This window comes from Heterocephalus glaber, unplaced genomic scaffold, assembly GCF_053883595.1.
Source record: "Heterocephalus glaber isolate CG9 unplaced genomic scaffold, H.glaber_assembly_v1.0 deba00001550, whole genome shotgun sequence".
Taxonomy (NCBI): Eukaryota; Metazoa; Chordata; class Mammalia; order Rodentia; family Bathyergidae; genus Heterocephalus; species Heterocephalus glaber.
This window is the reverse complement of record NW_028258343.1, coordinates 24085794-24113385: the sequence shown is the minus strand read 5'-3', so window position 1 is coordinate 24113385 and position 27592 is coordinate 24085794. Positions and strand designations below refer to the sequence as shown.

The following is a 27592-nucleotide window of genomic DNA, read 5'->3' as shown; positions in this document are numbered from 1 at the left end:
GAGGCCAGTGGGTGCTCTTCAGCTGGCTTCTCTCCCTCACACGGACTGCTCTCTGGCGTTCCTGCGCCTTTGCGCACTGACAGACCTCTCCTTCCTGGCCATCTCTGTCGGCGCTTACGATGGGCTGTAATGCCTGCTCCACAATCTCCTGCTCTTCTCACTGAGGGAAGGACCCAGCTCTGGGGCTCCGCCTCACTGATTTACTGTCTGTGCCCAGGGCACGCGCCCAGGTCTCTGACTGAGTTACCCAGAGAGATGCTTTCCCAGGCCCGTGCTCATGTCTCCACTGCAGGCCCTGCTTGCATCCCTTCTTCTACGACGGGGCGGTGCTGTCAGGCAGGCCTGGCCCTGCGCAGGGTGTCTGTCTGTGTGGCTGGCCCGGTGTGACCACAGGGCTGGTGGCGAGGCGTGGGAAAGGCGGGCCTGGCACGGGTAAGGCAAGGATGTAAGAAAAGGTGCACGCACACTGCCACAGAGGTACTTCTTCACATGCAGGAGGACAGTCTCTAAAGAGAGCAAACACTTTCCTGCTCACAAAAAAGAAGAGAAAGAGCAGTGGAATGAGAGCTGAGCACTGAAGCCAATTGGCCCTGTTGTCTTGCAGTCGAGATCAGCTAGACTGGCACTGCCTGACAGGAACATCACCGAGTGCCACGGAAGCAGCCACAGGGATCATTTTAAATTTTCAGTAGCCACTTGGAAAAGTGAAAAGGTAAACATTTAGTCATGTGGTTCACATCAGTGTATCGCAGACATTACCATTCCAACACGCACTTGCACAAGACCTACAGTGAGAAGTCCCAGGCACTCTCCCCGGGTGCCTAAAAGCCCGTGTGCACTCCTCACTCACGTCCCTGTGCGCAAGCCCTGTGTGGCCATGGCCTCGTGCTGGGCAGCTCTGGTCTAGAAAGCAGTCTGAAACAGGCCTCAGGGAAACCGGCTTTCAACATCTCTGCATTTCAGTGCTTTATTGCTCTTCTGACTGTAAACACGTCTGAAATACCTCACGACCGCACAATCAATGCATCAAAACAAAACTCAGCAGTTCCTTCACCAGCCTCCCAGTCTCAGATGACGGCCTCCTTTTCAATGCCCAGTTCAAATCCACATCCACTTGAACATTCTACCAAACTTTAGTACTCTACCAAATTACAGTGGGCCCTTGAGTTACAACCAGCCTGACATATGAACAACTTGGGTTATGGCTGGGATTTTAGTTTTAAGTTATGACCAACGTCTTCAGTTACGACTTGAATGCCGGCCGCTTGTGCTTCCAGGTCGTCTCAGACACAGCTTTAACCCGTAACGAGCTCTGGAAGGAGCATGACAGCATCCTTTCCTGTGTGGGGCTATCTGAGAAATCCCAGGCCGATGTCTCTCTAAGGACACTGAGATCTCCCTGTACACGGGAGGGAGGCTTTGAAGGCTGTGTAGGAGCCTGAGCCTCAACTGACCAACCTGAGTCACAACCAGCCCTGAGGAATGAACTGAGTTCATAAGCCAAGGGTCCACTGAACGTGATGTGTTCCCTCAAAGTTACTCTTCTATTCTCAATGACATAAACTTAACTCCAGTCCTTACTGGGCGGGACAGTCTGTACCTCATAGATCAGATGGGTGCTCCTGTGGTCCCTGGACCTTGATTCTGCTCACCGTTCAACAGCGAGAGTGCTGAGTGTGAGCCCAGCAGAGGAGCGGAGCGGTGTGGGGCTTCAGCACAGAGACTGGGGCTTGTGGGACTGTGCTGACAGGCGGGGTCACACTGCCCGTGCAGAAGCAAGACGGAGAGCGTGTGGGAGGGGCTCCGTTAGGGAAAGGAGCCAAGTCAGATCCTTCTGAGTACAGAATTCAACAAAATAAACAACTCACAGCCTTGTCTAGAGAAAGTAGGTTCCACGTGGAGGGCGGAGTGGGCCGTGCGTGCTTCGAGACCTGCAGCCAGGCCAGCTGGCTGAGGAGGGAGAGACAGAGCGGCGGGAGATGGCGCTCCTCAGGGTCTGTACTCTACCGTGGCAGAGGCCTTCGGGTAATGTAAGTGTCACTCTGGCTGGTTAAAAATCCCCTGTGGGCGAGCCAGACAGAGCAGCAGCAGAGCCCAGGGAGAAGCCCAGAGCTGGAGGGAAGCGGGAGGTCCTGGGGGATCTGCCAAGGGAGCCAAGCAGGATGGGTGCTGTGGACGGGCCGTGCTGTGTGTGCACACTCACATGTGTACATGTGCGCACACTCATGGGGGACGGCGATGGACAGCAGCATCCAGGAGGGGTCTGACTGCAGACCCTGAATTCAGATGATTTGAAGTCAGACATCTCCATTTCAGTATCAGCCACGCGGAGCTCTTTAAAGTACGTTTTCAGTACGCGCCCCTCCATAGCGCTCCAACAGAAGCTCACAGCTGACTGAGTACAAGGGCCTTCATAACACCCTGCCCCACTCTGCTCCCAACTTTGTTCTCTCATTACTCATTACGGGGCACATCCCCATGGTGCCTGGGAAGTACGATGCAGGTTTAACAGCATGCTTGCTGGATACATATTTGTTCTTCTTGGTACTCCACTGTGCTCACCCTTTGCAAAGCTGGCCCCTCCCAATCCTGTTGGCTATACTGCTGTTTCTCCCGGCTCCTACCCAGGGCTGTACTGCTAAGTGCTTAACAGTTCTCTGAAAAAGCAACACCTTAGCCAGGCATGGTGGGGCACACCTGTACTTCCAGCACTCTGGAAGGCTGAGGCAGGAGAACTGCAAGTTCAAGCCTAGCCTGGGCAACTTAGCAAATCCTGTCTCACAATAAAAAATATAGGGGCTGGGGATGCAGCCCAGTGCCAAAGGCCCCGGGTTCAATCCCTAGTAAGAGGCAGTGCAGGGGGCACAGGCTGATTTGTAGCATTTGCTGATACCTGTGGGGCACATTACAACCAACACAGGTCACTGCAGCCACGGTCTGAGGTCCCCGAGAGTGCTGCTGGGAAGAGAGGCATTCAGCTGAGGATGCCACTCTCCTGCTCCCACAGTGCCAGCTGTCTGGGCCATCCAGAGTCCCTGTCTGCACTGTGACTTTTACTGGAAGCACCTGGACACAAACCACCTTCCTACCGGACAGCAGACTTGTCAAGTGTACAAACTGTGTCACATAACTGCCCAGTAACTGGGGCTTCAGAGCTCGAGTCTACAGAATGGAGCATCAACCCCAAACCACAGGCCCACAGCTGCACTCGGAGTAACCTACCTGTGCCCCTCGCTCCTCAGTCCAAGGCTCAGGAGGAGGGGTGTAAATTAATTATCACACTGGGTCCAAAGTGAAAACTGCCCTAGAAAGGGGGAAATAAGGGATTAAGAACAAAAGTCCAAACTATGCCTACAGGAAATCCCAAGTGGACACTTTTCTTTAGACAGAACCAAAGAGTAAGAATGTAGCTCTTTTGCTGTAAAGAACTCAGACATACACATTACCTAGCCCAGGAGGCGTAACCAGCCTTGGACTAAAAGTGGTTACCAGGCAGAAAAAGAAGACACATGAAATAACCGAAGGAAACTAAATACATGGAACAGACTCTAAGTTGAAGCATGGGGTGAGAGAAACAGCTTTTGTGAAATTCCACGAAATAGAAGCATCTTATGCAGGAAAACTGAACATTGTATGCTTTTCTATGCCCAATTTTAGAGGGTGAGCACAAATGAGGGTTAATTCTCAAGAGCTTACGTTCATAGGAAAGACAAATCCTTTCATTTCTTCTTGGCTCTAAGCAGGATGAAATACAATTACAGTAAGGCACAAAAGTCTCTTCAGTACACACACACACTTACTCACTGTGGAACAGCAGACACAGAGTGTCAGGCCCCAAGCACCCCTGAGGGACACTGCATGTGTGTACCATCTTATACAAAGCCTGCACTGCCTCCTTTGAACTCCAACATGACCACAAAGAGAAAGGTGATGGTGGATTTCTAGCGTCAACTGATAAGCTGCTTTCTACGGAATCCTGCACTTGCTTCTCAGCTAGTGACTCACGAGTCAGTTCTATTTAATAACTGGTTTAGCAGGAGGATGCTAAGAATTCATAAACTTGCAGTCTGTGTAAATAAGTGATTATGTGCACATGTTTTAACTGCAGTTATAAATGTTCTGGAAATAAGAGAGCATGACTTAACAGATTCAGAAATGCTACCGCAGTCTGGTGACAGGAAACTCCTCCAAGAGGCGTCAAGCCCAGCCCAGTGGTGAGGAGGAAGAAAACTGCTCGCCTTTGGCACATGGTTTCAGGTAACCAGGGCACTACCTTCTGTTGCCCAAATCACACCAAATGACTTGAGAAAAAAGATTCGATATTTTCAAAAAGGAGCTAAATTTCTCGTTCAAGATCTTTAATGTGTTCAGTTCAAACATTAAGCAAAAAATTATAAATTATTTTCAGTATTTAGGACTACATACATAAGTATTGCAACATTTCATGCTTGTGAATGTCTCCTGATTTTACACATTTTAAAAAATGTTAAGACTGCCCTATGAAAAATAACAAAACACGGTGAACTAATGTACACAATGTGGTACAGATAATGTCCAAGGAAAGGAACCTCCTCAGCTAAGACTGTGAAGTACCTGGTTTAGGAGATCTTCCACTTTCTTCTGCCACGAGTCCCTGGCGGCATTTTTCTCTCGCTCTTTTAACTGCAGCAGCTGAGACATTGCTGACTTATCCTCTTCATGCTGAAGCCGTAACTCTTCACGAAGTTTACAGCACTCTTGTCTAGAAAGAAATGCAGGCATTTAGTTGTAAAGAGAATTATTTCCTAGGTAATGGGTACAGAGTCATTCACAGGGTTTCCAAATGCTGAATTAATCCTCCTCAAAAGTCTGTGACTTGGAGTAAGAGCAGATTATTTGACAGTTAAGGACTACAAGCTAAACTGGTCACTTCCCCAAGTTCACTCATTTATCAATTCATCAATGGTAAAACAGGTACTAGAATAAGTCTTCTGACTTCAGGTTAGTTCTCTGCCTATTTTGTATTCCATACAATGAAATAGAAAAACAGTAAATCTGAATTGAAACAGAAAAAAGAATGCTAAGATCTCTGCATCTAATCATGGGAAAAATTCATTTAAAATACTGTTAACATGGGCCATATAGCAGAAAACCCTTGCACACCTGTATCAGCAAGGTCCAATCACGGACAAAAGGTATACCTAAGATTTTCAGTCCACTTTATCTCCAAGTCGTGGGCCATCCTGTCCACTCTGAGCTTCTCCTCTTCCTTCATGGCAGCAAGTGCTTCCTCATGCTGGTGCCTCTCTTGCTCCAGCTCAGCCTACAGAACAAACACCTTTCAAGGCCTTGAACGCAAAGATACTGCTGCTTATTTCAGGCAATGGAGTGCTTGTTATAACTTATAAATTCTCACACCACAGTAACTGACACACTATGATAATTTCTCAAGATCTGCAGATGATAAATGCACAGAACTTAGTTTACATTTTACATACCCTTGTCTAAACTATGAGGTATGATAAAAAATACAGTGAACCTTTACATTTTAGAAATAAAAGCTCATTACAGTAAAAGACATACTGCCATTAATCCTCCTCAAAATACTCCCCCTCTGGGCGGGGATTTAGCTCAGTGGTTTCGCCACCCGCTGCACAGGCGCAAGGACCCAAGTTCATTCCCCAGTACCAAAAAAAAAAATACTCCCCCTCTAAGAACACACTTAACCCATCGTTCTCGCCATTTTGTGGAGCAGTTCCAGAAGGGCTCTTTCGTGAGTGTCTTTGGTTGCTTTGCGAGGTACACAAGGTGGATGAGAGAACGCTGTAATGTTTCATGAGCTTGCCTTTCTGCTCGATGGCATTCAGAAACAGTAGTCCCCAAGTGTTTGATCACATCCCATACAGACAAGAAAAAGGGCTTCCAGAACTGCTTCAGAAAAAGGGGAGAAGGAAGGGGTAACTGCTCACAGTGAGAGAGGGTGCTCTGAGGGCGATTACTGGCAGTGCATCTTTCACCATAATGCATTTTTACTGTCCTTGTATATTTTATTAAGGCTTATAATAATACACATTATTTCAATAAAGTCAGTGTTAACCATCTAAATTAAACCTATCTTATCTTGGGTACTTAACAATAGATTGATTACTGAATAACTTTCACAGGTATGCACATCACATAGACAAATATGTTACTCAGATTCATCTGTATTCACATTCAAAAGCACTGGACTTGTTCAAAGCTTGTGCATTACAGTCACAGCCCACTGTCCCAGTCAGAAGAATGACTGGTCTGGCAAGTACTGCCCATGGGTTGTCATGGCAGCGGTCCATGCTCAGTGCCAGGTGAGATCCCCAAATAGCAGCACACAGCAGGGATCCCAGAGCCTGGGGCCCAAGTGAGCTGTCCGGAGGACAACAGCAACAGCAGCCTGCCCAGCCGCCAAGGCCACTGCCCTGAGGGAAGCAGGCAGCCGAGGAGTGGCTCTGACCCACCCGTCACCAGGGCCTTCTGGATCACCGCCTTGCTAACACTGCAGGCAGGCGGGCGGGAGAGCATTTTCTCGGGGGCCAGCCAGATGGAGGTCAGCACCGTGCTCCCAGCTGCTGCCCTGGTTAGGGAGCACAAGCCCCAAACCTGAGTCATTGCTTGTTCTAAGTGCTCTGCCTCTAGGGACTATCGCTTCTACTGTTGTTAGCAGCAGAATCACTTAAAAATGGTGGCTTATTCAGTGCAAAGGACTTTATGACACATTACTGGGAAGGGGCTGAAGGGAAAGTTTAAAAAACCCACCTGCTTTTAGAGAACTTAGGCAAAGCTACAGGAAACCATGAAGCAAAGCCTCTGTTTTCTGAATTTAAATTGTACAGCAGAAAATAAAACGATAGGGTTTTGCTTATCATTTTTATTTTCTATTATTTCATAAAGAACAATGTAAATATGAGAAAGGACCTTAAAGAAATGAAGCTGAATCCTTAAGGATGGTTCTCAGTGCCAGGAGTGGGAGGCAGAGGAAAAACAGCCAACGCGAAGCACCCTCATGTCAGGGACAGGGCACTCGCCAAGTGAGAGGCTCAGAACCTCGGCAGCACCGGACCCAGGTCCACTCAGCCCATTCACCAGGCTACCTCAGGGGGACCGGGTGTGGGGCTGCAGGTGTTGCTCGGCAGTGGGGCAAGCTCTGAGGATCCTTAGTACTGAACAAAAATCAGCTCTTCCACTTCAGATACATTTTTACTTTCTTAAACTATTATCTCCTTTTATTTATGACAACAGGAAAAAACCCCCTCTTAATATAGGTCAGTCATCTTTATAGCACAGAATGTTACCACTGAGGTTCCAGACAATGCTTGGATCACACCAATTAAATACACCAAGCCATGTCTTACAACAATGCCAAGTTCCAACCTGGCCTTACCATAGATTAACACTGGCAAACTACAAAGTCACTACAGAGAGGTAAATGGAAGGGAACGATTGAATGAAAATGAAGTCAGGTTTATTTTGCCACAGATTTCCAAAATAAAAGGTAGTAATTATAATACAATGTACATACAAATGATGCCTTAGATAAAATATGAATAGAATGTACAGTGTAGAAGGTATGTCCACTAAAATATCATTGTTCATGCTTTTGAAACGTTACCAGTTCTGAGATTAAAAAATATTAAGAAAGGTAACATTTACTGCAAGTGCGCTACTTTGCTAACCCCTGTGCTGCTCATGCCCTTTGTCACGAGTGGTATGAAGAGCACTAACTGTCATCCCAACCCCTGCTCCCTGCGCAGAGGAGGAAACTAAGGCCTGCTCACAGCTGCATACTAAAGGGGGGAGCAGAGTCTGCGGGGTCTCAGGAATTGTGAGGCCCAGACTTGCTCCTAGATGTGCACCGTGCTTCATGGGAACGGATGGAAAGGCAGCCTTTCTGCAATCTGCCGGTCACAGAGGAGCAGGAGGTGCCACCTGGGAGATTCCCACTCTCAGCAGTGAAGGAATTTGCACATACCAATTTTTTCTTTTTTTAAACAGGGTCTCACTAATAGTTCAGGCTAGCCTCAAACTCTCGGTGATCTTCCTGCTTCCTGCTTTCTGAGTGCTGGGATTACAGCCATGTGCTACCACGCCTGGCTCACATACCAATTATCATGGGTTGACTGTCTCCACCAAGACCCGATGGCCTTGTGTCCGTCCCACATTACAGAATGTCACCCTACTTAGAAACAGGGTTAGTGCAGATGTATTCAGGTAAACTGAGGTCACTCACACTGAAGCAGGCTGAGCCCTAGGCTAACACCACTCGTCCTCACTGGGGACGGAGGCTGAAATCAGGGGCAGGCGTGGAGGAATGCCAGGGAAGGGCAGGAAGGATCCTGCAGAGGGATGGGGCAGGGAGAATGACCGGGCCAGCACGTCGCTTTAGACTTCCAGCTCCAGAAGTAGAGAACACCTTCCTGCTGCTTAGGGCCGCCCCATCTGCACACACCCTGTTACAGCAGCCCCGAGAGTGAACACACTAACTGTAGGAATGTGATGTCAGGGAGCTCTTAGCAGAGTGGCCACTTGTGCCTTCTCGTGCCGGGCTCAGCTTACAGTACGAGCGCACAATCACCTCCACACTCCACAGCGCGTCCCTGGTGTCCCTGAGCCTGCCTTTGGTGGCGTCGCGCTCGCTCTGCAGCCTCTCCTGAGAGTCCTGGAGCCTGGAGATGAGGCCCTCAGCCGAGCCTAGACCCTGCTCGCTCTTCCGCACCAGGTCCCGGAGGCAGCCGATCTGCAAGGGAACAGAGCACTGAACAGACCTCACCGGGACAGCAGAAAGCAGCCCCCGGGTCCTTCCAGCTCGTTTCTCTAGTTCCCGTTTTACCGGGTGGGTCCTTTCTTGATTCTGGAAGACACGGCCAACAGTCTCGGTGCCCTCACCGTCTGCCGTTTAGGAAAAAACCCTCTGTATGTATGGCTTCCCTTTCTTAGGACAACATGTGAAACAAAGGAGAGATACCTCTCTCGAGCTCCTGGTTTAAAGAGAACTGCTCTGTAAGAAGGGAATGAAGCAGGAAAAAGACTGACAAACCTCAGACAATATTTTAAAACGACACAGTTTACAGTTCACTTGAGTCCAGCTCTGTCACTTACAAAGGGGATACAAACTGATACATACTGACAAGCTGTTAAATGCACCTTACAGGATAAGCTGTGATTTCTATGTTTCAAACAGAATTTGGCTCACAAAGTCTTTAAAGAGTTGAAGAGATTCTGGAAATTGGGAACAAATGAACAATTTGTTGATTAGGTGTGTCTCTACCCTGTAACTGTGGGAACTAAAATCTATGAATGAAATACTTTAAATTATCTTTAAGAAATACTATGGAGTGTTTCACTGTTTTTCAGCACTGGGAAACGAACTCAGGACCTTGTGCTTGCCAGGTAGGTGTGGCGCTCCTGAGCTACAACCCCAAGCTGAGTGTTTCTTTTTTAAAACACCAAGCTTACAAAAATTCTACAACATTAAAATGGGCAACTTAATACCTGATACTTCTTTGTAAACACAGATAACACAAAGAAAACCATGAAAATTCTTCATACATGTATGTGTGTGTGCATGCTAAGAATTATGCGGACTAGTAGTGCACCCTTTCAATGCCTCTAGTGGGAGGCTAAATCACACAATGATCTGGAAAGCGTCTCATTTTTTTCTGTGCTTTGATTTGCACAACAAAAGAATTTCCTGTTTCTTGCCAGTGTTGTAAAAAGCATCCATTTAAATCCTCTAGGCCTCTCTAAAATACATGTCAGATTATTTTCTTTTGGAGTTGTAATTGGTTTGGCTGCATTGTTCAACTACTTTGAGTCATTTTAAAAGTGAAAAATTGTATAGAAAGACATCTGTTTTCTTATTTTTAAAAATTACTGGCATATTCATATACAGCATTCACTTCTGATATTTTAAAATTGTATTCATCCCTATTCTAATGTCCATTTTTCTCTAGTCTATATGCGTACTCATATATCCCCTACTATTTGTATTGATCTGTCTTGCCATAAATGGATGGTACAGCAGTGAATGAATGCCTATGTGGACAGCGGCTGTAGCAGAGCCGAAAGAGCACTGAACTGAGCAAAAAAATCTTGTTTCAACCCCAAGGTTTGTTACTATAAGATAGGAGTTACTGGACTATACAGTTATTAGATAGACAGGAAAAATTACTTAACTAGAAAAGATACCAGGTACCAATCAATAAGAAAAGAAAAACCATATTTAATAAACTAGAGAAAAATATTCTATAATACAGAAAATTTTCAGATGAGTATGAGTTGTATGTATATATAAAAAAATGTAAAAAAGTATTCTATTTTCAACATAAAGAAAGTGAAGGTATATTAAAGAAACTAAATCTAATCAGACACAGATGGGTATTAAATGGGCAAAATCTTTCAATTTCTGCACAACACAATAAAAATAAAAGCAAATAAGCAAGCATAACATTAAAATTTGTTTTTTGAAATACAATAAAAACAGTATGTGTAGAAAACATTTACTGTCTCCCAATATCAAACCTCCTTTTGGCATCTGGGGAATCGACCCTCCTTCCCTGTAGGGCCCTGTGGTCTTAGCAGGATGAAGGGCTCAAAAGAAATATAAATTGGAAAAAAGAAAGAAAGAAAGAAATATAAATCGGCAATGTCTCAGTGTGGTGGCCAGCAAAACGGTTTAGGAGCAGACTGTGTGGATTAGGGTTCCCTCCTCACAGTGCCCTTAGGCCTTGGAAGGGGCTCCTAGAGGTGGTACGCATACCTGGCAGTCTCAGGAATCTGGGAGGCAGAGGCAGAAGAACCACAGTTTGGGTTCAGCCTGAGCAACTTAGTAACATAGTGAGACCCTGTCTCAAAATAAAAAATAAAAAAGGGCTAGAGATGCCGCTCAGTGCAAAGGCCACAGGTTCAATCTGCAGTACCACGACAAGAAAGAAAGAGAGACAGAGAGGGAGGGAGGGAGGGAGGTGGGGGGGGCTCCTAGAAAAGATCTCTGTCCAGCTGCACAAGTACCTAAAGGAATATGTGAGCACAAGGAGAACAAATCCAACTGAAGGGAAAAGAGAAACTTAGTTCCAGCATCACCAAGTCAGTTTTGAACCTACTCATGCTGATGCTAACATTATCCTTGGACATTTCAGCCACATGAGTCAGGTTTCCCTTTTCCTTCAGCTAGTTTGAGCTGGAATTCCTGTCTTTTACAACAGAAACCGATACTCAGATTACTGCTACTTAATGGCACCCTGAAGGAATAGTTAAGTAGAAATCCTGTACCCCAGAGGCGTCCTCCTCTCTATCCACGCCTGGCCATCTCTGTCCATCCTCGCGACACCAAAGTGCATTCTGGTAAGTTACACGGGGACATGAAGCAAGCCCCACTCCTCAGGTGAGCATCCCAGTGTGTGCACAGAGCGCTTCCTACTCCGTCCACTACCCTGGATAACATTCAAACCCTCCATGGGCTCCAGGGCCCCAGCTCGGCAAGGGAGCCTTCCCTCTAGGGTCTTTATACTCGCTGGGAGGGAGCAGAGCATGTGGCTAAAGATTCAGCCCAGAAATCCCCACCCAGATCAGAATTCTGGCTTACCTACCTAGTGGTTGTGTAAGGTGTTCCAGTGAGAACTGCAGGAGAGCAAAGTATAGAGGCTGCGCTACATAACAGAACGGAGCACAGTAGGCGTGGATGCACACGCTGGCGGGGGCTGCCATCCTCCGTCCACTCATAGGGTGCTCCTGCAGTCCTGGGCAGCTCTCAGCCCCAAGCCTTCGTCTCAGCCTTCCTGGCCAGACCTGCTCCTCAACCCGCCACATACAGGCTGGAGCGTAAATACTTGCTTCTGGGCGCTCTTCGCCATGGCAGTGCCTAACACAGATCTTTGGTACCTAACAGCCGTTCGTATTTAGTGACTAAATTAATGAGGCAGTTACTGAGAAAGTTCTTATAAATGTAATGCAATTAAGAAGAAATAAAATCTCTTTACCATCTCATTGAAGCTCCGGAAGGGCCCCAGTCCCTGCCCTCTGCCGACCTCGTGTGGCAGCAGGATGGCCCTAAGCCAGCTGGCCCTGCTAGCCTAGCGGGAGGCCCAACCTGGACATGGGCAGCCCCAGACATCAACAGAGAACACATAACACTTCCGTGCAGTTAGAAAGATTCCTCTTCCTCTAGACAGACAGAGTTCTGTGGAAGCTTATGTTGCTCTAAATGTCCTCTAAAGAGTGCTGAAATGTTCTCAGGAATCCCTATCATTTGCTTGGGTTAAACACACACAACTGCTGAGTCAAAGGACTTGTCGGTCTAAGACTGCTGGACCGAGCTAAATCCCTTCTTGGGATGCTCTGCTCCCATCAGTAGCTTCTGAGCACCTGCTCCTTCACCCTGACCAGCTGTGTGGTCTCAGTTTTATCCTTGTTGGTTTTATGCCAATGGAATGGCATCTCAGTGATTCCACTCCCAGTTCTCGGGTTATAGTAAGGCTGACAATGTTTTTTCAGCCTGCCTGGGGTGCCTGCCTCCTTCTCACTGTTCTGAAAACACTCTGACAGCATTAAAGCCATGAATTCTTTGTTAGTCATCAAACTCGTCAGGCACTTACTCCATCCCTCCCAACTGTTTCTCAGGTTGAATTCTTCTTATAGTATGTTTTGATCTGTACAATTTTTAACGGTAACTATACAAATACTCTGTGTTTTTAATCAAAATTTTGGTGTCATTTTCAAAGGCTTTCTTTGTCCCAAGGCATGCCACTTACATTCTCACATTTCATTTGTATCTATACACGATTTCATAGTGCATTTCACTCCTTTGCAGTGTTCAGGCACCCAGGCTGGAGACGGGATCTGAGTCCCCTGTCCTCTCCTCTTTCGTTCACATATTCAAAGAGCAGTGCCACCCACTGCTACTCAGATGAAACCACTAGATCTCCCTCCACCCTCCCTCTCTACTGAAAGCGGCAAGGTCCTCAGAGAACGCCTGCCTGCACAGCCAGGCACCCTCGGTCAGCCTGCACTCACCCCTTATCTACAGCCTGGAAATCTTAGGACCCGCATACCCAAACAACCCAAGGTCTTGCCATTCCAGTGTATTTTCCTCCTGAATTTCCTACTGTTCGACAGTGGCATCCTTATCTGTCCAAAGAGCTGAGCTAGATACACCAGTTACTTTCCATCATTCACAACATAAAACCCTAAACATTGCATTTTTAAATAATCTCCACTCCCAGTTTTACTTCCAAATCAGAATGCAAACAATTTCTCTCCTGGACTAATGTACTAGCGCCTCACATAATCTGTCTCACCCTAATTACCCACCTAGAGCAACACAGTCCTTTTCTAAGATCATGTGTCACTGAGATCAAGTCTGAAGCTCTGTTATGGCACAAGAGTCCCCCACCACTTGGCTTCCACATCCTTCCTACCATACGCCCTGTCCAAGCCCCAAGTGCAACCTATGGCCACGCACAGCAGTTTTCCGCCAGGGACAGCTGTCCCCAGAGAACACCTGGCACAGTCTGGAGATGAGGACCGGGTGTACACTACTGGCGCCGAGCAGGAAGAGGCTAAGGAGACTACTAAACGCCCTCAAGAATCAGCCAGCCTAAAACTGGCGACTGTGCTGAGGAACAGAAACCCCAGTGCAGTGATACAGAACTTCCTGCTGTTCCTTAAGATGCCGACACTTGCTTACTCGGAAGACTGCCCTGTGCTGGTCTTCAAACCCTTTTAACTTCGGTCATGTCTACATCAGGCAGATTTATACCCATCTTTTAAGGACGTCTCCCATCTCTGAATTCTCCTAGATTGTACCATATCATTTCATGACATATCATACCATATTCTTCAGAGCTTTTATGAACCCCAAAGTCAGAGAATCAGTCCTTCCTCTGGACTCTACAACAGATTTATCATCAAATCCTGACAGCTGAGGACTATGAGTTTCTTGACATCTTGCTAATAGTGTTCCCCCACCTAGAGGGTGTCATGTAGTCAACAGATGCTTTGTAAGAAAGTATGCAAACACTACTGATGTTACTGGAACCTAGTTCCAGTTTCTCTGGAGACAAATCTAGTAATAAGCAGTAAGAGCTACAAAAACCATTCCTACTCTCTGGCCCAGTAATTTCATTTAGAGGAAGAACTAGATGGAAAGAAAATGCTTTTAAAAAATGAACAAAAATACTTATGCCCTGATAGTTTACCCATTTCTAGGAAAAACCCCATCCTGGGCAGCAGGGGGAGCAGGAACCTCTCTCAGAGCCTGCTGGCTCTGCAGTGTCTCAGAACTCCAGGCTGGAACATGCCACGATCTGGCCTTCGAAGACCTGTGCTGTGGTCTGCCCATGGCCTTAGCCTGACGGTCCTTCTTCTGCTCCAAATATGAGACAGCTAAGTTACATGGAAACCATCAAGCAGCCACAGAGGGATCGTGCCCTCGAGGGAGTCGGGGCTGAAGCAGAGACACACCTGTGCCATGACTGGAGGGAAGTCTGACGAGGGCTGGGCCTCAAGATGGAGATGCAACAGCCAGGCCTGCAGCCCCCTAGAGAGGCGCAGCAGCTTGGGATGAGGCTGTCCAGTGGGCGCAGTCAGGCGTCGGACACACAGGAGCGACGCAACAGGACCCACGCTCCCAGCCAGCACTTTCCAGGAATGCCTTTGCTCTTTTCAGTCACCCTTGCTACCTGACTGTCTCCCTGCAGGATCAGTATCAGTAAGTGGCTATACTTTAACCCTACAGGTTGACTAGTTTCACCCACTGTGTAATCGTGATGTGATTTTGTGTAAGTAGCCTTGACACAGAGTCTTGGTGGCCACCCCTCAGCACCCCTCCAGGAAGTCCAGGAGCTGTTCTTATTTTCAGTAGCACCCTGGAGTTCCTCACAGCCCCGACGGGTGAGCATCAGCTGACCTGAAAAGTGGAACAACCTGAAGACACGGTGTTCTACCAGCTTGGGCAGGGAGGAGCCTTGCTGGCGAAACAAGGAGGAACATCCTGGGAAGAGTTTGATAAAGTTAACAGTTTGCCATAATTGTTGCCATGCCTTTCTAATCTAAAATAATCACCCACGTTCAACAGAACCCCATGCCTTTGTTTCTCAATAAAAGTGGGAGTTTAAGTCAGTTCAGGGCTCGATTCCAGTGAAGCCCCCAGCTTCCCCACAGAGAGGCCGTGGCTCTCGGGTCTTCACTCCTCTCTGTCAGGGTCTGCTGGCCCGAACCCAGAACAACTCTCCTGACTTTCTCCTTCATCCCTCGGTGTTGAGAGGCCACGGACTTGGCTCATCTGACACTCAGTAGGTTAGGAGTTATCTTCCCCGTAACACACATAGGATGGTATTTACCTTAGAGGCATCACTGTGGACAACAATATGAACAATTTTTAAAAACAAATTACCAAAAAGAAAATATTTATGCAACTATAGGAAAGATGTATGCTAGATCACTGTGAACAGTTTTAAATCTCTAATATGTAGATAAGGTTAATAAATGGAACTATTATATGGGGTAAAGTTTTATAAAATGAATTCATAAAGCATTACTGAATACAGATTATAGCTATACTAAAATGCAATGTATACATATTAAACAGAAAATCTGAAACACTGAAAACATTCAAATTATTATCATTTTGGTAAAATTGCTTACATTCCTAAAGTATAATACCCAGTCCATTAAACTACCTGTGAACAAAGTTTAGAATTCCACCACTGTTCACTGAGTCATGGTAATAAATGGCCCACACGGCTCCCATCTCCCGAAGGTAGCACTCCCTCCCAAGAGCCCAGAAAGGTGGCAGGCACCTTTCTAAGGTAACCTCTCCCTGACCTCGGTTGAGTCTTGTGAGTATGACCGGACATCACTCCCATGATTACATTCTATGGCAAAGGGGATCTTGCTGATGTAATTAACGTCCCTAAGTAGTGCTGGAGGGGGATGAAAAGGAAGTCATTCTGGGTGGGCCCGACCTACTCAGGTGGGCCTTAAAAACGATCAGAGCACTTGGGAGCAGCCGATACTCCTACCGGCCTTGAAGGAGTGGGCTGCTGTCACAAGAAGGCCCCGACCAGTGGAGAGGAGCCTGGTGCGTGGCTGGCAGGGAAGGGTGGCTCTCAGTCACCCAGCCAAGGGCAGAGAACTCCCACAGCAAGCAGCAAGCTTGAGAAGCACTCTCAGTCCCCTCAGCCACTCTGGCCTCCGCCCACGGGACGCTAAGACGCAGCCCAGGTACCCGTGCTTGGAACGAGGGACCACAAATCCACACGGTAAGAGGGGTTGTTTCAGGCACCGAGCTCTTTGTACACACAGCAATAGAAACTGTTCTCTTACTCAGAAGAAGCTTAGCTCTCAATGCTGAGTGTTACTCATTTAATGTTTCATTCACAAATATGTACTGATCTCCTATCGTGTGTCAGGAATTTTATCAACCGTGACATTTTACATGAATCCAAATAATTCTTTTCATAAAAGACTGAACTATGTATTACGCATAAAATGCTTACGTCCAGAAGGAAATCTTTAACTTCAATGCTGAAAGAACAATTGGAGAGACCACAGATGGCGAGGATGACTGGCGTTGCGTTGCAGGGCGGCACGCCTCGCCGGCACGAGACGCTAGGAGCACGCTGCCGTGCAAGGGCTCCGGCACTGGGGTCCAGCACGGAGCCTGTGCGCCACGTTCTAGGCCGCATCACCTCGAAGGTGTCAGGACCCTTAGACTTATGAAGACAGCACATGACTCCCTTCCGTCTGTGAAGAACCCCTAATCCTTTCTGTCTCCCCAGATAGACCTACTCATCGGCCAACAGGTGAAAACGGAATAAACTCTTCAAAAGGAAAACATTTCCGACTAGCTTCGTGTTTAAATGCAGCTGCATGTTTTCCAAGGGGCACGTGTAAAAATAAGGAAACAAAAAACCTGTGGCAAAGAATGGAAAAAATAGACCAGCCGTATCAATGTAAAAGAAAACTAGTTATACAATACCAAATCGTATGGCATAACACAAAAAACATGACTCACAACGTAGCTAAAATCAGTTTCTTCTGTGTGTCAGTAACAAAGGCTCTAAATATACAAAGCAAAAAATGATAAAATCTGGGGAGGATAAATCTGTCCTCATGATATCAGCTTTTAAGGACTGACAGATCAAGAAGATGAACGGCTGAAAGAATACAAAAGATCTGAAGAAAACAGCTTACATTCTAGATTTTATAGGCAGATGTTAAGTACACATTACATTAAACAACTGAATGTACTCAGAGTAGTAAATTCCTTGTGAACAAGTTTCAAAAATGGCTTTCATACAAGCCACAATTTCTTTTTTTGTTTTTTGAGACGGGGGTCTCACTGTGTAGCCCAGGCTGGCCTCGAACTCACTTCGATCCTGCTCCCTCAGCCTCTGAGACCTGGGATTAGGTCTCAGGCTTGTGCCACCAGGCCTGGCTTACTAACCACAATTTCTAACCAGAATGCCACTGAGGTAAAAAAAAAATTATTCTAATCTCACACAAATCTCCTAGAGTACAGAAGAAAGTGTGGGTCCTGCTTAACTGTATGAGGCTAGTATAGCCTTTACCTGCAAAGCAGGAAGGGAAAGAATGAAGGAGGAGGGCTGGGATTTAGCTCAGTGGCACCACATCTGCCTTGCAAGTGCAAGGTCCTGAGTTCGATCCCTGGTACCGAAAAAAAAGAATAGAGAAGGAAAAATACAAGGCAAGCTCATGCACAGCCAGGCTCAAGAATGATGAAACAGGTATTGGCAAACTGAATCTAACATTATATGAAAAAGATAACACACATAACTTGGACCTGTTCTAGAAATTCAAGGTTGATTCGGTATCAGAAAATTGATTAATATAAGGTACCACATTAACAAATCAAAGGGAAAAAGTACCATCATAATAGATGCAAAAAGCTCAACAATCTTTTCATAGTTTTTTAAAGTGAGGAAATTAGAAGAGAACTCCCCTGACCCACAGAGGGTGTGTACAACACAGAGCTCCGGGGAAGCACCCTGGTTCAGGGGGCGAGGCTGGCATCTTTCCCTGTAAGAGCAGGTAAGGAGAGGAGAAAGCTGAAGACCTCTGGAGATTCCAGTCAGCAAGGAGCGGTCAGAGGGGTGTCCCCAACTGAAGTGACACAGGCACCAGGCGCTTCAAGGGGAGCCACTAGGCAAAGCACATCAGCAGGGTGCCGAGGCAGAACTGAAAAGCTGGCTAGAGGCTCCTTCCTCAGCCTGCTTCTAGCACTCTCTCCAGTGCAAAGCAGCAAGCAGGCTGGAGGAACACTTAGGTAAAATGTTGCGAGAAACCCCCATGAGGAACCCACATGGGAAACACGGATGGTCACACAGGGCCGCACTCTGTGCGTGGTGTGCACATGTGAAGCTGCGTGGCTCTCCCTGGACAGCCAGAGAAGGCTGGGCGGGACTCAGGGACACTCTCATTCCTCCATCCCTCCCAGGGAGCGCGCTCACAACTTTCTCTGCCTATGTCTCTGAAACCTTCTCAGGAACGCTGAGTGCAAAGGATCGGCCTGCCCGGTGGCGCTGGTGCATCTTAGTGGGGTTTCCTTGGGCAGAAGCAGTCGTGAGGACACTGGACCTGGAGGCAGGAAAAGCTGACAAGACAGGAAGTTTCAAGCCAAGAGCTGAGTTTGAGGAAGACGCCCAAGCAGCCACGGAAAGGACAAACTGAGAGCAGAGGGAATGAAGAAAGAAGCAGGAAGGTGACCTGGCACTCAGCTTCCGCCAGGGTGACACTGTTCCAAAAGCCTTCATGTGTACTTCACCCACAGAGTTTGACTTACAATGGTACTGTATGTGATTCTTAGCCTTTTCTTTTCCAAGCTAAATATTTTCATATGGAATTTTAAATTTATTTTAGATGGCGCTGTCTAGAACTTACCGTCTCTCTTTTTAAAAGGAGGCCAAGTGTGTAGAAGACAACACTACTGATTTACAGAAGAGCAAAGATGCCTTCTCTGTTTTCTTTCCAGGAAGGTGACGGACTCTGTTTTTGCTTTCCCCACAAAACACCTCGGCTTTTGGTAGTAAATTTTACCTTGTAGGATGTAACCAACGTGTTATGAAACATTTTACGCCCCGACGTGTCTCCCATGACTACTGTTCTCCCAAGGCTCACCAACCCCTGCGGCGTCACCGGGAAAAGCTCCCATTACCGCGCACGAGGCATGCAGGGAAGAGCCCAAAGAGCACTTGCCTCCTGGGTGGCCGCGCACATCTTGTCCTCCAGCTCCTCCTTCAGGTCTTCCAGCTCTCGCTGAAGCTGATGCTTATCCTCTTCCAGGGCCAGCTTCTCCTTCTCATACTGTTCCTCCAATTCCTCAGAAAAAGGAATTTTAAAAAATTAACAGGATTGCAAATATAACTCAAAGACTCCGAGAAAAAGAGCATTCTATTTTATATTTTGCCCTTACCCTCAGTAATACCTGAGTTAACAGTGACTACCCAATCATGTGGCCTGGGTCCTGACATCTGAACCACTTTTAGCTGGGTGAGAATATGTGACCAGACTAGCCCACTCCACAAAGTACTGTACAATAATTCCTTAGCTCACCAATGCTTCTGTTTGCAAACAATTTGGTTCGCAAACAAAAGTATTTGGAAAAATTTTTCTTCCGTTCACAAACTCCGCATCGGGTGACAGACACAACCATGGCCATCTTCTCTACACAAACACAAACGCAGCCATCTCCCCCCAAATTGTAAAACAAATTAAGTTCATAAACCAAGGTACCCATTTTCAGAAAAGTATGACATGAATGATACTTAGATAAGGTAAAGAAAACATTCTGATTCTACTGAACTCAGAATTCCTCTATATTTACATAGAAATAAAATCCAGTAACACTTCTGAAATTCAGTTCTAATACTGGCATGTAGTAGAAAATTCACAATTACAAAATTAAGGTAACTGAACAGCATGACCAGTGAAATCGATGTTTATGAAAGATCACTTACTATTTGCCAAGTATCCTGCCTAATAGTTGGGATACAATGGCAACAGACACTATGTATGCCCTTAATATCCAGGAACTAAAGAATACTAATTAAGGTCACACATTGCCAGGTGGCAGAGGAATGTATGAACAGGGAAGTGAGGAGGTCTGGCTATTCTGGAAGGTTTTGGCTTAGGTTTAGACAAGCTAGGTAGGCAAGAAGGGACTGAAATAGCAAGAGGGAAATAAGTTGTCTTGATAAAAGACAAGGTTACTATCCGAGAGATTTTGAACATGCTCACATACTGGAAGCCAAGGCATCTCTTATGGCCACCACGCTCTGAAGAGAGATTTTAAGAAATATGTGTGGAGCAAGGCAAGTGTTTAGGTGGCTTGAAAATTAAAATTTAGTGGGGTGAAGGGATGATTAGGAATAATGAAGCAAAAATGATATGGACTAAAGAAAGAGACCTCGATTTCAGCACTTAGAACTTAACACGGAGAAATAAAGGAAGGTTAAAAGTGGGGCCCCTGCAATTTAAATGTTCCAATAGAAAGCAAGGCTGAGCTGAAAGGGGATGTAGAAATACACATAGCAAGAAAAGGTATGTAGGAAAGAAGGGGCAGAGCTGCAGTTACGCTCTAGGCCTTCCTCCGGGACCCTGCACACTCGGCACCCGCCTCGGTCACCACAGAGCAGGAGCAGAGGCGCCTGGCTGGGACTCGTTCCCTCAGAGGGAATGACCACCGCAGAACTGGGAAACGCTGTGCCATTCACAACGTCAACACTTCAGACTGAGTGCAGAACAAACTGGCATTCTGACAGAGTCTCACTGGAATTTTTAATTAAGTTTAGGTCTTGGAATATTTTCCCAACTAGTTGTGTCACAAAAGGAAGGAAACTGAGTCAGAAGACTACAGTCACAGCCTGTCTCTTCTATGCATCAGGCTGGGGCCCTGCGTGAACCGCTCAGCTTTATTACGCCTACTCCCGCATCCACAGAATGAAAAATGGCCCTAATGTCCGAGTCATCAGCTCGAGGGAATACAGTGCCCGGGAGCTCCCTGTAACCTGGGAGTGTAAGCCCGCGGGTGTGAAGCGCACTGGAGCAGTATCACAAGCGAGACATCTGCACCTGGTGTCCCTGCCATAGGCTTTCACAGAGCTGAGACACCAGCTCAGGCCTGGCTGACTTCCCGAGCTGCATGTCACTGAGCACATCTTATCTTCAGAAAAATGGGTGTAGCAATCAAATCAACAGTTGGTCATAAAAAGTGATGAAACCACGCATGTGGACCCTGTTGGCAGCGCCTGGCCCAGGGTAAGAAACGCTAGTCACTAAAGTCTATTTTTGCCATACGCGAGGCCCGTCTGGATGCTCACCCGCACTTCCTCCCACACACAGGAGCGAGGTGCTCACCTAAGGAGCTAAGGAGCTAGGAGCTAAGGTGGCTCACTGGCTGCTGGCAGCAGAGGCACACAGAACTGGGGCCCAAGGCAATGCACCCAGCAGGCAAGGTGCAGGCAGAAGGCACCAGGCTGCCAGACAGCATTCTCTGCGGTGGGTGCTGTCTATCACGGCTTAGCACTAGCAAGCTGATTACGCAACATACTCAAAAGCATCTCCCAGGGAAGGAAACGTTCTGCATGCAAACGGGTGCTTCTTCACCTACCTGGCTGAAGCTTCCTGAGGAGCACACTTGCTTGTCTAATGGCTAGCACCGCGTGCAAATGCTTCCTGTCAGTTCGGTAAACCACGTCCTGAGTCAGGAACTCTGTCATATGCAGTTATCCGACTATGGCTTACACGATGACAACAAGACACGAGCCATCAAAGGAAGGGAATCCTGTCTCCATAGTGCAGACCGCACTGGATGCTTCCTGACCTGGCATCCGTGCAGTGCAGTGAGGAACCCAAGGGCTACTCACCACTTGCAGCTTCTTCTTGTCTCGAACTGCATTGCTATGGACAGCCTCAATCGCCATGTGGTGCTTCCAGGCTAATTCCTCCAGAGTCTTTGAATGGGCTTCATTTAGTTGAGTCACCTCCCCTTCCAATCTATTTTGCAGGTTTTTAAGCTCCATTTCATAATATTCTTGCTGAGTTCTCTTTGCTTCATGTACTTTCTTAAATTAAAACAAATAAAAATCAATAATTGGCACCCACTTTCTGTAATACTGCTAGTATTTGAACAATGTAAATATGTACGCATGGATGAACTGAGTGCTACAGGACCTAGACTTTGAAACATGAAAATACATCATTGGTCTTCTCAAAAGCAACAAGGTGGCAGAGGCAAAATAAAATATTTTAAAGCTAGAAATAGACTAGTATGAGGTTAGAACCAAACGCGACTGCAAGCTTAAGGAGAAAGACTTCCTGTATATCAGAGCAGTACACAAAATGGCTGAGCATCAATCACTCAAATGATACTGTCCAACGCAACTGTGGGTGCCAGTTATGTACCTTTTAAGCGTCCACAGACTGGTGATGAAAAAACTCAAAAGGCAGTGGCAATGCAGTCTTAGAAGCTCCATGAAAGAGGTGTCCACTGTGTCGCAAGAGAGCACAGGAAGGACCTGACCAGATGGGGTAGGAAAGGTGTATGTAGGCTGGGGCAGAGGCTGACCAGAGAAAACACACTCTCATTCGATTCTCTCAGCAAGCCCACAAGGAAACCAAAGACGAGGATGTGTCAATCCGAGGTCTGCTATCAAAGCCTGGATTCAGAACCAGCTTTGTGAACGACAGGAGCAGCTCACCAGGTAGGTGGCCAACGGTAGGGATGCAGAAAGTCCACACAGCCACACAGGGCCTAAGCCAAGAGCATAGAGAGACAGGGCTCAGAAGCAAGCAGGGCTGGCTACATGACGGGAAGGGTCTTTTATACTGAGGACTTGCACTGTTCTTCAGGGGAACGAGAAGTCACCGACACATAAGTGAGTAACATCTTAAAACAGTGCAGCAGCCAGTGCGCTGACTGAAGGCAGGGAGAGCAGTTAGGAGGCTGAAACTGTAATCCCAGCAAGCAACTGCAGACCTGAAAATGGGTACCAAGATGGGAGGATGGAATAAGAGTACTCGAAGGAAGCAGAGCCCACAGGACTCAGGAACAGGTAAGGGACTGGACAAAACAGCAATCAAAGAGTAATTCCTGATATCAGCTGAAATAAGAAATAAAGAATTACACTTTTAAAGGGAGAAGGTTCTGAGTGTCCTGACTTGACATGTTTATGTCCAGTGGAAAGTGAGATCTGACTGTGACTTATGGATTGAGGAAGAACCACTACCCCAGGCCCCTCCATGGTACTGGAATGGTTAGGACAGGGAATCAGACAAACATGCTGGGAACACCACTGGTGAGGAACTGCTGAAAGAGGAAATGTTCCCACAAGAATTTGAGGCCAGGAAGGTGTGAGGGGAACAGGAGAGAGTCAGGGCACCCAGAAAAGTGAGACACCACCAACCGGCGGGTGTGGGCGCCATAGGAAGGGAAGAGCCACCACTCCAGCACCTGGGATGTCCGAGGGCCAAGGCTAATGCAGATTCCACACACTGTGGGGAAGAGAAGACCATGCCAAGTTAAGGGCCGATTAGAGTGAGCAAGGAGCAAAAAGAACCGAAGTTCTTCAGTATGCTTAGTTGTTGGAGGATAGAAAGGACGAGCCAAACCCCTGCCTGTTTTGTGCATACCTGAAGAGCTAGAATAGTTAGCAATGGGTCTATAAATGACGTCTTGTTTAATACAGAAATTCCATATGTTGGTATATGACTACTGTATTCAGAGCTTGATGTCTGTCCTTCTTACTTTTATAAAAATGTCTTAGGGAGCGCCAGGGATTTAGCTCAGTGGTTCCGCCGCCTGCCTCACAAGCACAAGGCCCTGAGTTCAATCCCTGGTACCAAGAAAACCCCCAAAATGTCTTAGGTATATATACACAATAATATGCTTCGTTAACTAGAGAAACAAATATGATTAGCTATAAATGTGCATTCCACTGAACTAAGAGTTTATTCAGTTTATGGACTGAAGTAAGTTGAAATGTTTAAGTTTCTACATTATAGATTATTCCCCACTTATTTTGAATAAATTCCCAATATGAGGTTGTCTAGATTTACACCTTTGTTCCTCAAAGGTGAAGAAACACTAGAGTGAGAAATGAATTGCTATTGTGGAGTGGGGGAAATGCTCTAAATGAGCCATCTGAAAATGAGGGGATTGAGTCTCCCTTTCTCTTGGGGTTGGTGCCCCACTGCTTTTTACCTTCTCCAGCTCCAGGGTCTGTTGCTTCTGCTCTTCATCCAGACTTTCATTTCTGCTCTGCAAGAAAGCTCTTTCTTCTTCAAGCTGAGACAATCTTTCATAGGCCCTTGATTTTTCTGATTCTAAATCTTTGATTGTAACCTCCTGGGTCATCTGAGTTGCTTGAAGCATTCCAATATGACCTACCCCCGCCCGAAGAAAACCCCTTTAATTGCAGGATCAGTTGCACCAGGGTATCAAGCAGTTTATCTTTAACAACACAGTTGTACTTTATACCTAAGTAAAATAAGTGGTCCACATGTACACATTTTTCTTTGGTTTTCTCGCTGCATAAAATGGAAATATTATCCATGGGACTACTTCTTACCTAACTATAATAATTTAAATTAGAAAGTCCATACCCACATTGCTGCTATTCCTGCACGTAGTACTATTCTGCTTTTTTCTTTTAAGATTATAACAGATACAAGTTGAAGTAGGAGCAACTCCTCAGTGGTTTGTGTAAAGTCCACTGGGAGTAAAACAAGGTGACTGACACTAAGGTAGGGCATTGCTGATACTACACAGCCAAAAGGAGTAATCTGTTCGTTTTTAATCTTCTTGTTAAATCGTAACAGAGAAGAATTTCTACATGCAGGGAGCAAAGGTGGTAGAGAGCAGTTTAGCTGAAACCTAATTTGTTTTTAGGCAAGAGAATGGTAACAGGTAAGGACAGCAAGGCTATGAATGAAGAAAGTAAATGGCAGCAAAAACGGGTGGGGAACAGATGGAGGAAAATGGAGATCGGGCAGGGAGACGGAGATGTGGTGGGGGCAGGGTCCTGTGGGAGCAAGGGCTTGAGGGTCCCAGTGCCCCGAGAACTCCGGTTAGAAACTCAGCCACGCCAGCCCGGGGGGGGGGGGGGGTACTGGAACAGGGCCTCCACACCCAGGTGTGAGCTGAGGGTCACCGCTCTGGGAGGGAGTGCTGCACCTCCCAACGAGCCAATCCAAGCTGGAGGAGGACCTCGACAGAGCTGGGCACAGCAAGGCCCGGGTCTAGGGGCCACGTGGGGCAGCCTCCGCCCGTGAGGCCCGTGCCAGAGCACACTGCCACCTCAGGACGGAAACTCAGCTTCGGGGTGCAGAACGAGCCTCAGTAACAAGACTCGCCAGCCACACACTGCTCAGCCAACTTAAATACGCTAAAGTACACGTCAGGAACACTGCTTCATTTGCCTTTTACTGATTTATTGGTATTTTACCTAGTTCTTAATTTTTCTATAAAAATGTATTCCTAAAGAGAAATTCATCATTTGCTTCTTAGGGTTAATTAGCAAGCTAGTTCAGTTGTTAAACATATTTACAGTCCACACGCTTTCTGGGGAATGGGAGTGGAACTTGCTGTGTGGCTAAGGCTGGCCTGGAACGCCTCATCCTCCCAGGTGCTAGGATTACAGGTGTGCACACCATACCTTGCTACAGTCCAAACAATTTTAAAACAGTGGAAGAAATTTTAGATTAGAAGAAATTTTTAAACATTCAAATTTTGTCTTGAATGAACTTGGAAGTGCTGGTTTTAGCTGGGCATTACAGCATACGCTGTGGTCAGACGTACTGGCTTTGAGGACAAGGTCTGATGCTTGCTGTTGTAAACGTTCTCTAGCAGCTGCTAGTTCACTTTCCACCTCTTTGTGCTTGCTTAATAAGGCCATTTCTCCCTCCTTGGCATCATCAAGCTGTTTTTGAAGAACCTGAGAAAAATTAAATAGCCACTGTTAAAATGCAATGATGGCAGTAAGCCAAATAATTTAAGTCATAAGCATCAGCTGCATCTTATTGAGAAGTCCTACTTTATTATACCTAGTCTTACATTTGCTAAGTACTACTGATACTTGATACTATCTTCACAAGCCACATGACCCAACAGGACCGTATTCTACACTTTCCACTCCAATCCCACACAGATGAAAATTTCTATGCCAATAAAACAAAGCTTGTACAGGCTTTTAGCTTTTTTCAGACTTATGTCATGCTTTTACTAAATTTAGGTATAAAAAGCAATCAATGTCTAAATATGTCTCATGGGCAGAGCATTATTAATGAAGAGAAGCAAAAAACCACAATTAAGCCCTAAGCCCAATATTTTAACTCCCCCAAATCACTTAGAGAAAATAGCAGTGTGTTAAATAAAATCCTTTCTTTTGTAAGGATTTGGGGGCCCTTGACTATCTGAAATACTGACGCTAGACATAGGGTAATAAAAGTTACCCTTCTCGCAGAGAAAAGGGCAAAAGTGAGGGTGGGGGTGTTCAGTGGTGGGAACCAAAGCCAGCCAACTTGCCCTCCGGTCTAGATGAACACACTGTGGAGGGAACTGAAGAGACCGCTGAAAAGCCTGAGCCTGACCCACCTGAGCATTGCTCTCTGCCGTGGCGAGGGCCGTCTGAAGCCTCTGGCATTTGTCAAGAAGGCTGCTGGCTTCGTCCTGGACCATCTGTAACTCTGTTTTTAATTTTCCTATGGTTTTTCGTAAAATTGCTTCCTGTCCCTGAAATTCTTTCCGAAGATCAGCTTCCTTTTCTTTGCTAGCCTGTAGGCTTTCTGCTGTAAAAAGCTGTGACCTTTTCAAAGTATCAAGCTCACGCTCATAAAAGCACTGCGCTTTATTCAACTTGCCTTCATACTCCTCAGTGAGCCTTTTCTTTTCAAGTCTGAGCTCCTCTAGTGTTTTGTTTAAGGCCTCCACCTCCCTCCTGTGCAGCTCCTCTGCCTTCTCTTGCCCTTTGCTCACTGAAGCACTGTGATCCTGCTGTGATTTCAGCAGCTCCTGCATCTCCCGGCAGTGAGCAGTCCGAAGATCTTCCAGCGCACACCGCTTGTCTTTCTCAAACTGCACCTGGAGCTGTCCAAAGCTCCGTAACCTTTCTTCAAACTTCCTTCTGATCTCCTCGACCTCTCTGGACATGGTCACTATGCGCTGGACATGCTGGGCTTCTGCACAGAGTTGCATGTCCTCAACTCTGTGCTTATAGGCTTCAAATTCTGTCAAAGCCTGTTGCTTCATTTTTATGTGATCTTCCAAGGATGCCTCTAAAACTTGGATCTTCCTCTTCAGGTCTAGCTCCTCTGTTACTTTGCTTTTATACTGTAGTATTTTTTCTCTTGTTTCTGCAAGAATTTGTTGGATTTCTTCCTCATGAGCATCTTTGAGGGCTTGAATAGCAGATTCATGCTCATCATTTTTAGTGTTCAAAGCATATATGACCTGCATGGTTTTGAAGAAGGGAGAAGAACTGAATAAACCACATTCATTTAAAACGTGAAGTTAATTCTTTCATTTGGACTGATATTTTTCTATGCAAATAATATCAGTCATGGT

General features: G+C 46.4%; 1 protein-coding gene across 10 annotated transcripts in view; it reads right to left on the bottom strand.

Moving 5' to 3' along the window:
• Positions 1–27592, bottom strand: part of Fam184a (family with sequence similarity 184 member A) — a 96742-nt gene that overhangs the window by 42930 nt on the left and 26220 nt on the right. For 8 of the 10 annotated variants that reach the window (XR_002387943.2, XR_002387939.2, XR_002387940.2 and 5 more), the window contains exons 2-9: positions 26624–27478; positions 25829–25964; positions 24233–24414; positions 21897–22094; positions 19228–19350; positions 8588–8749; positions 5181–5302; positions 4594–4741 (exon numbers count right to left, since the gene is read on the bottom strand). Coding sequence is in view for 3 of the 10 variants with exons in the window: in XM_021240630.2 (XP_021096289.1) it covers positions 4594–4741; positions 5181–5302; positions 8588–8749; positions 19228–19350; positions 21897–22094; positions 24233–24414; positions 25829–25964; positions 26624–27478 (1926 nt within the window). In the remaining 7 variants the exon portion in view is untranslated. The remainder of the gene's footprint in view (positions 1–4593; positions 4742–5180; positions 5303–8587; positions 8750–19227; positions 19351–21896; positions 22095–24232; positions 24415–25828; positions 25965–26623; positions 27479–27592) is intronic. The other 2 variants (XR_002387941.2, XM_087190199.1) reach the window with 1 other exon arrangement.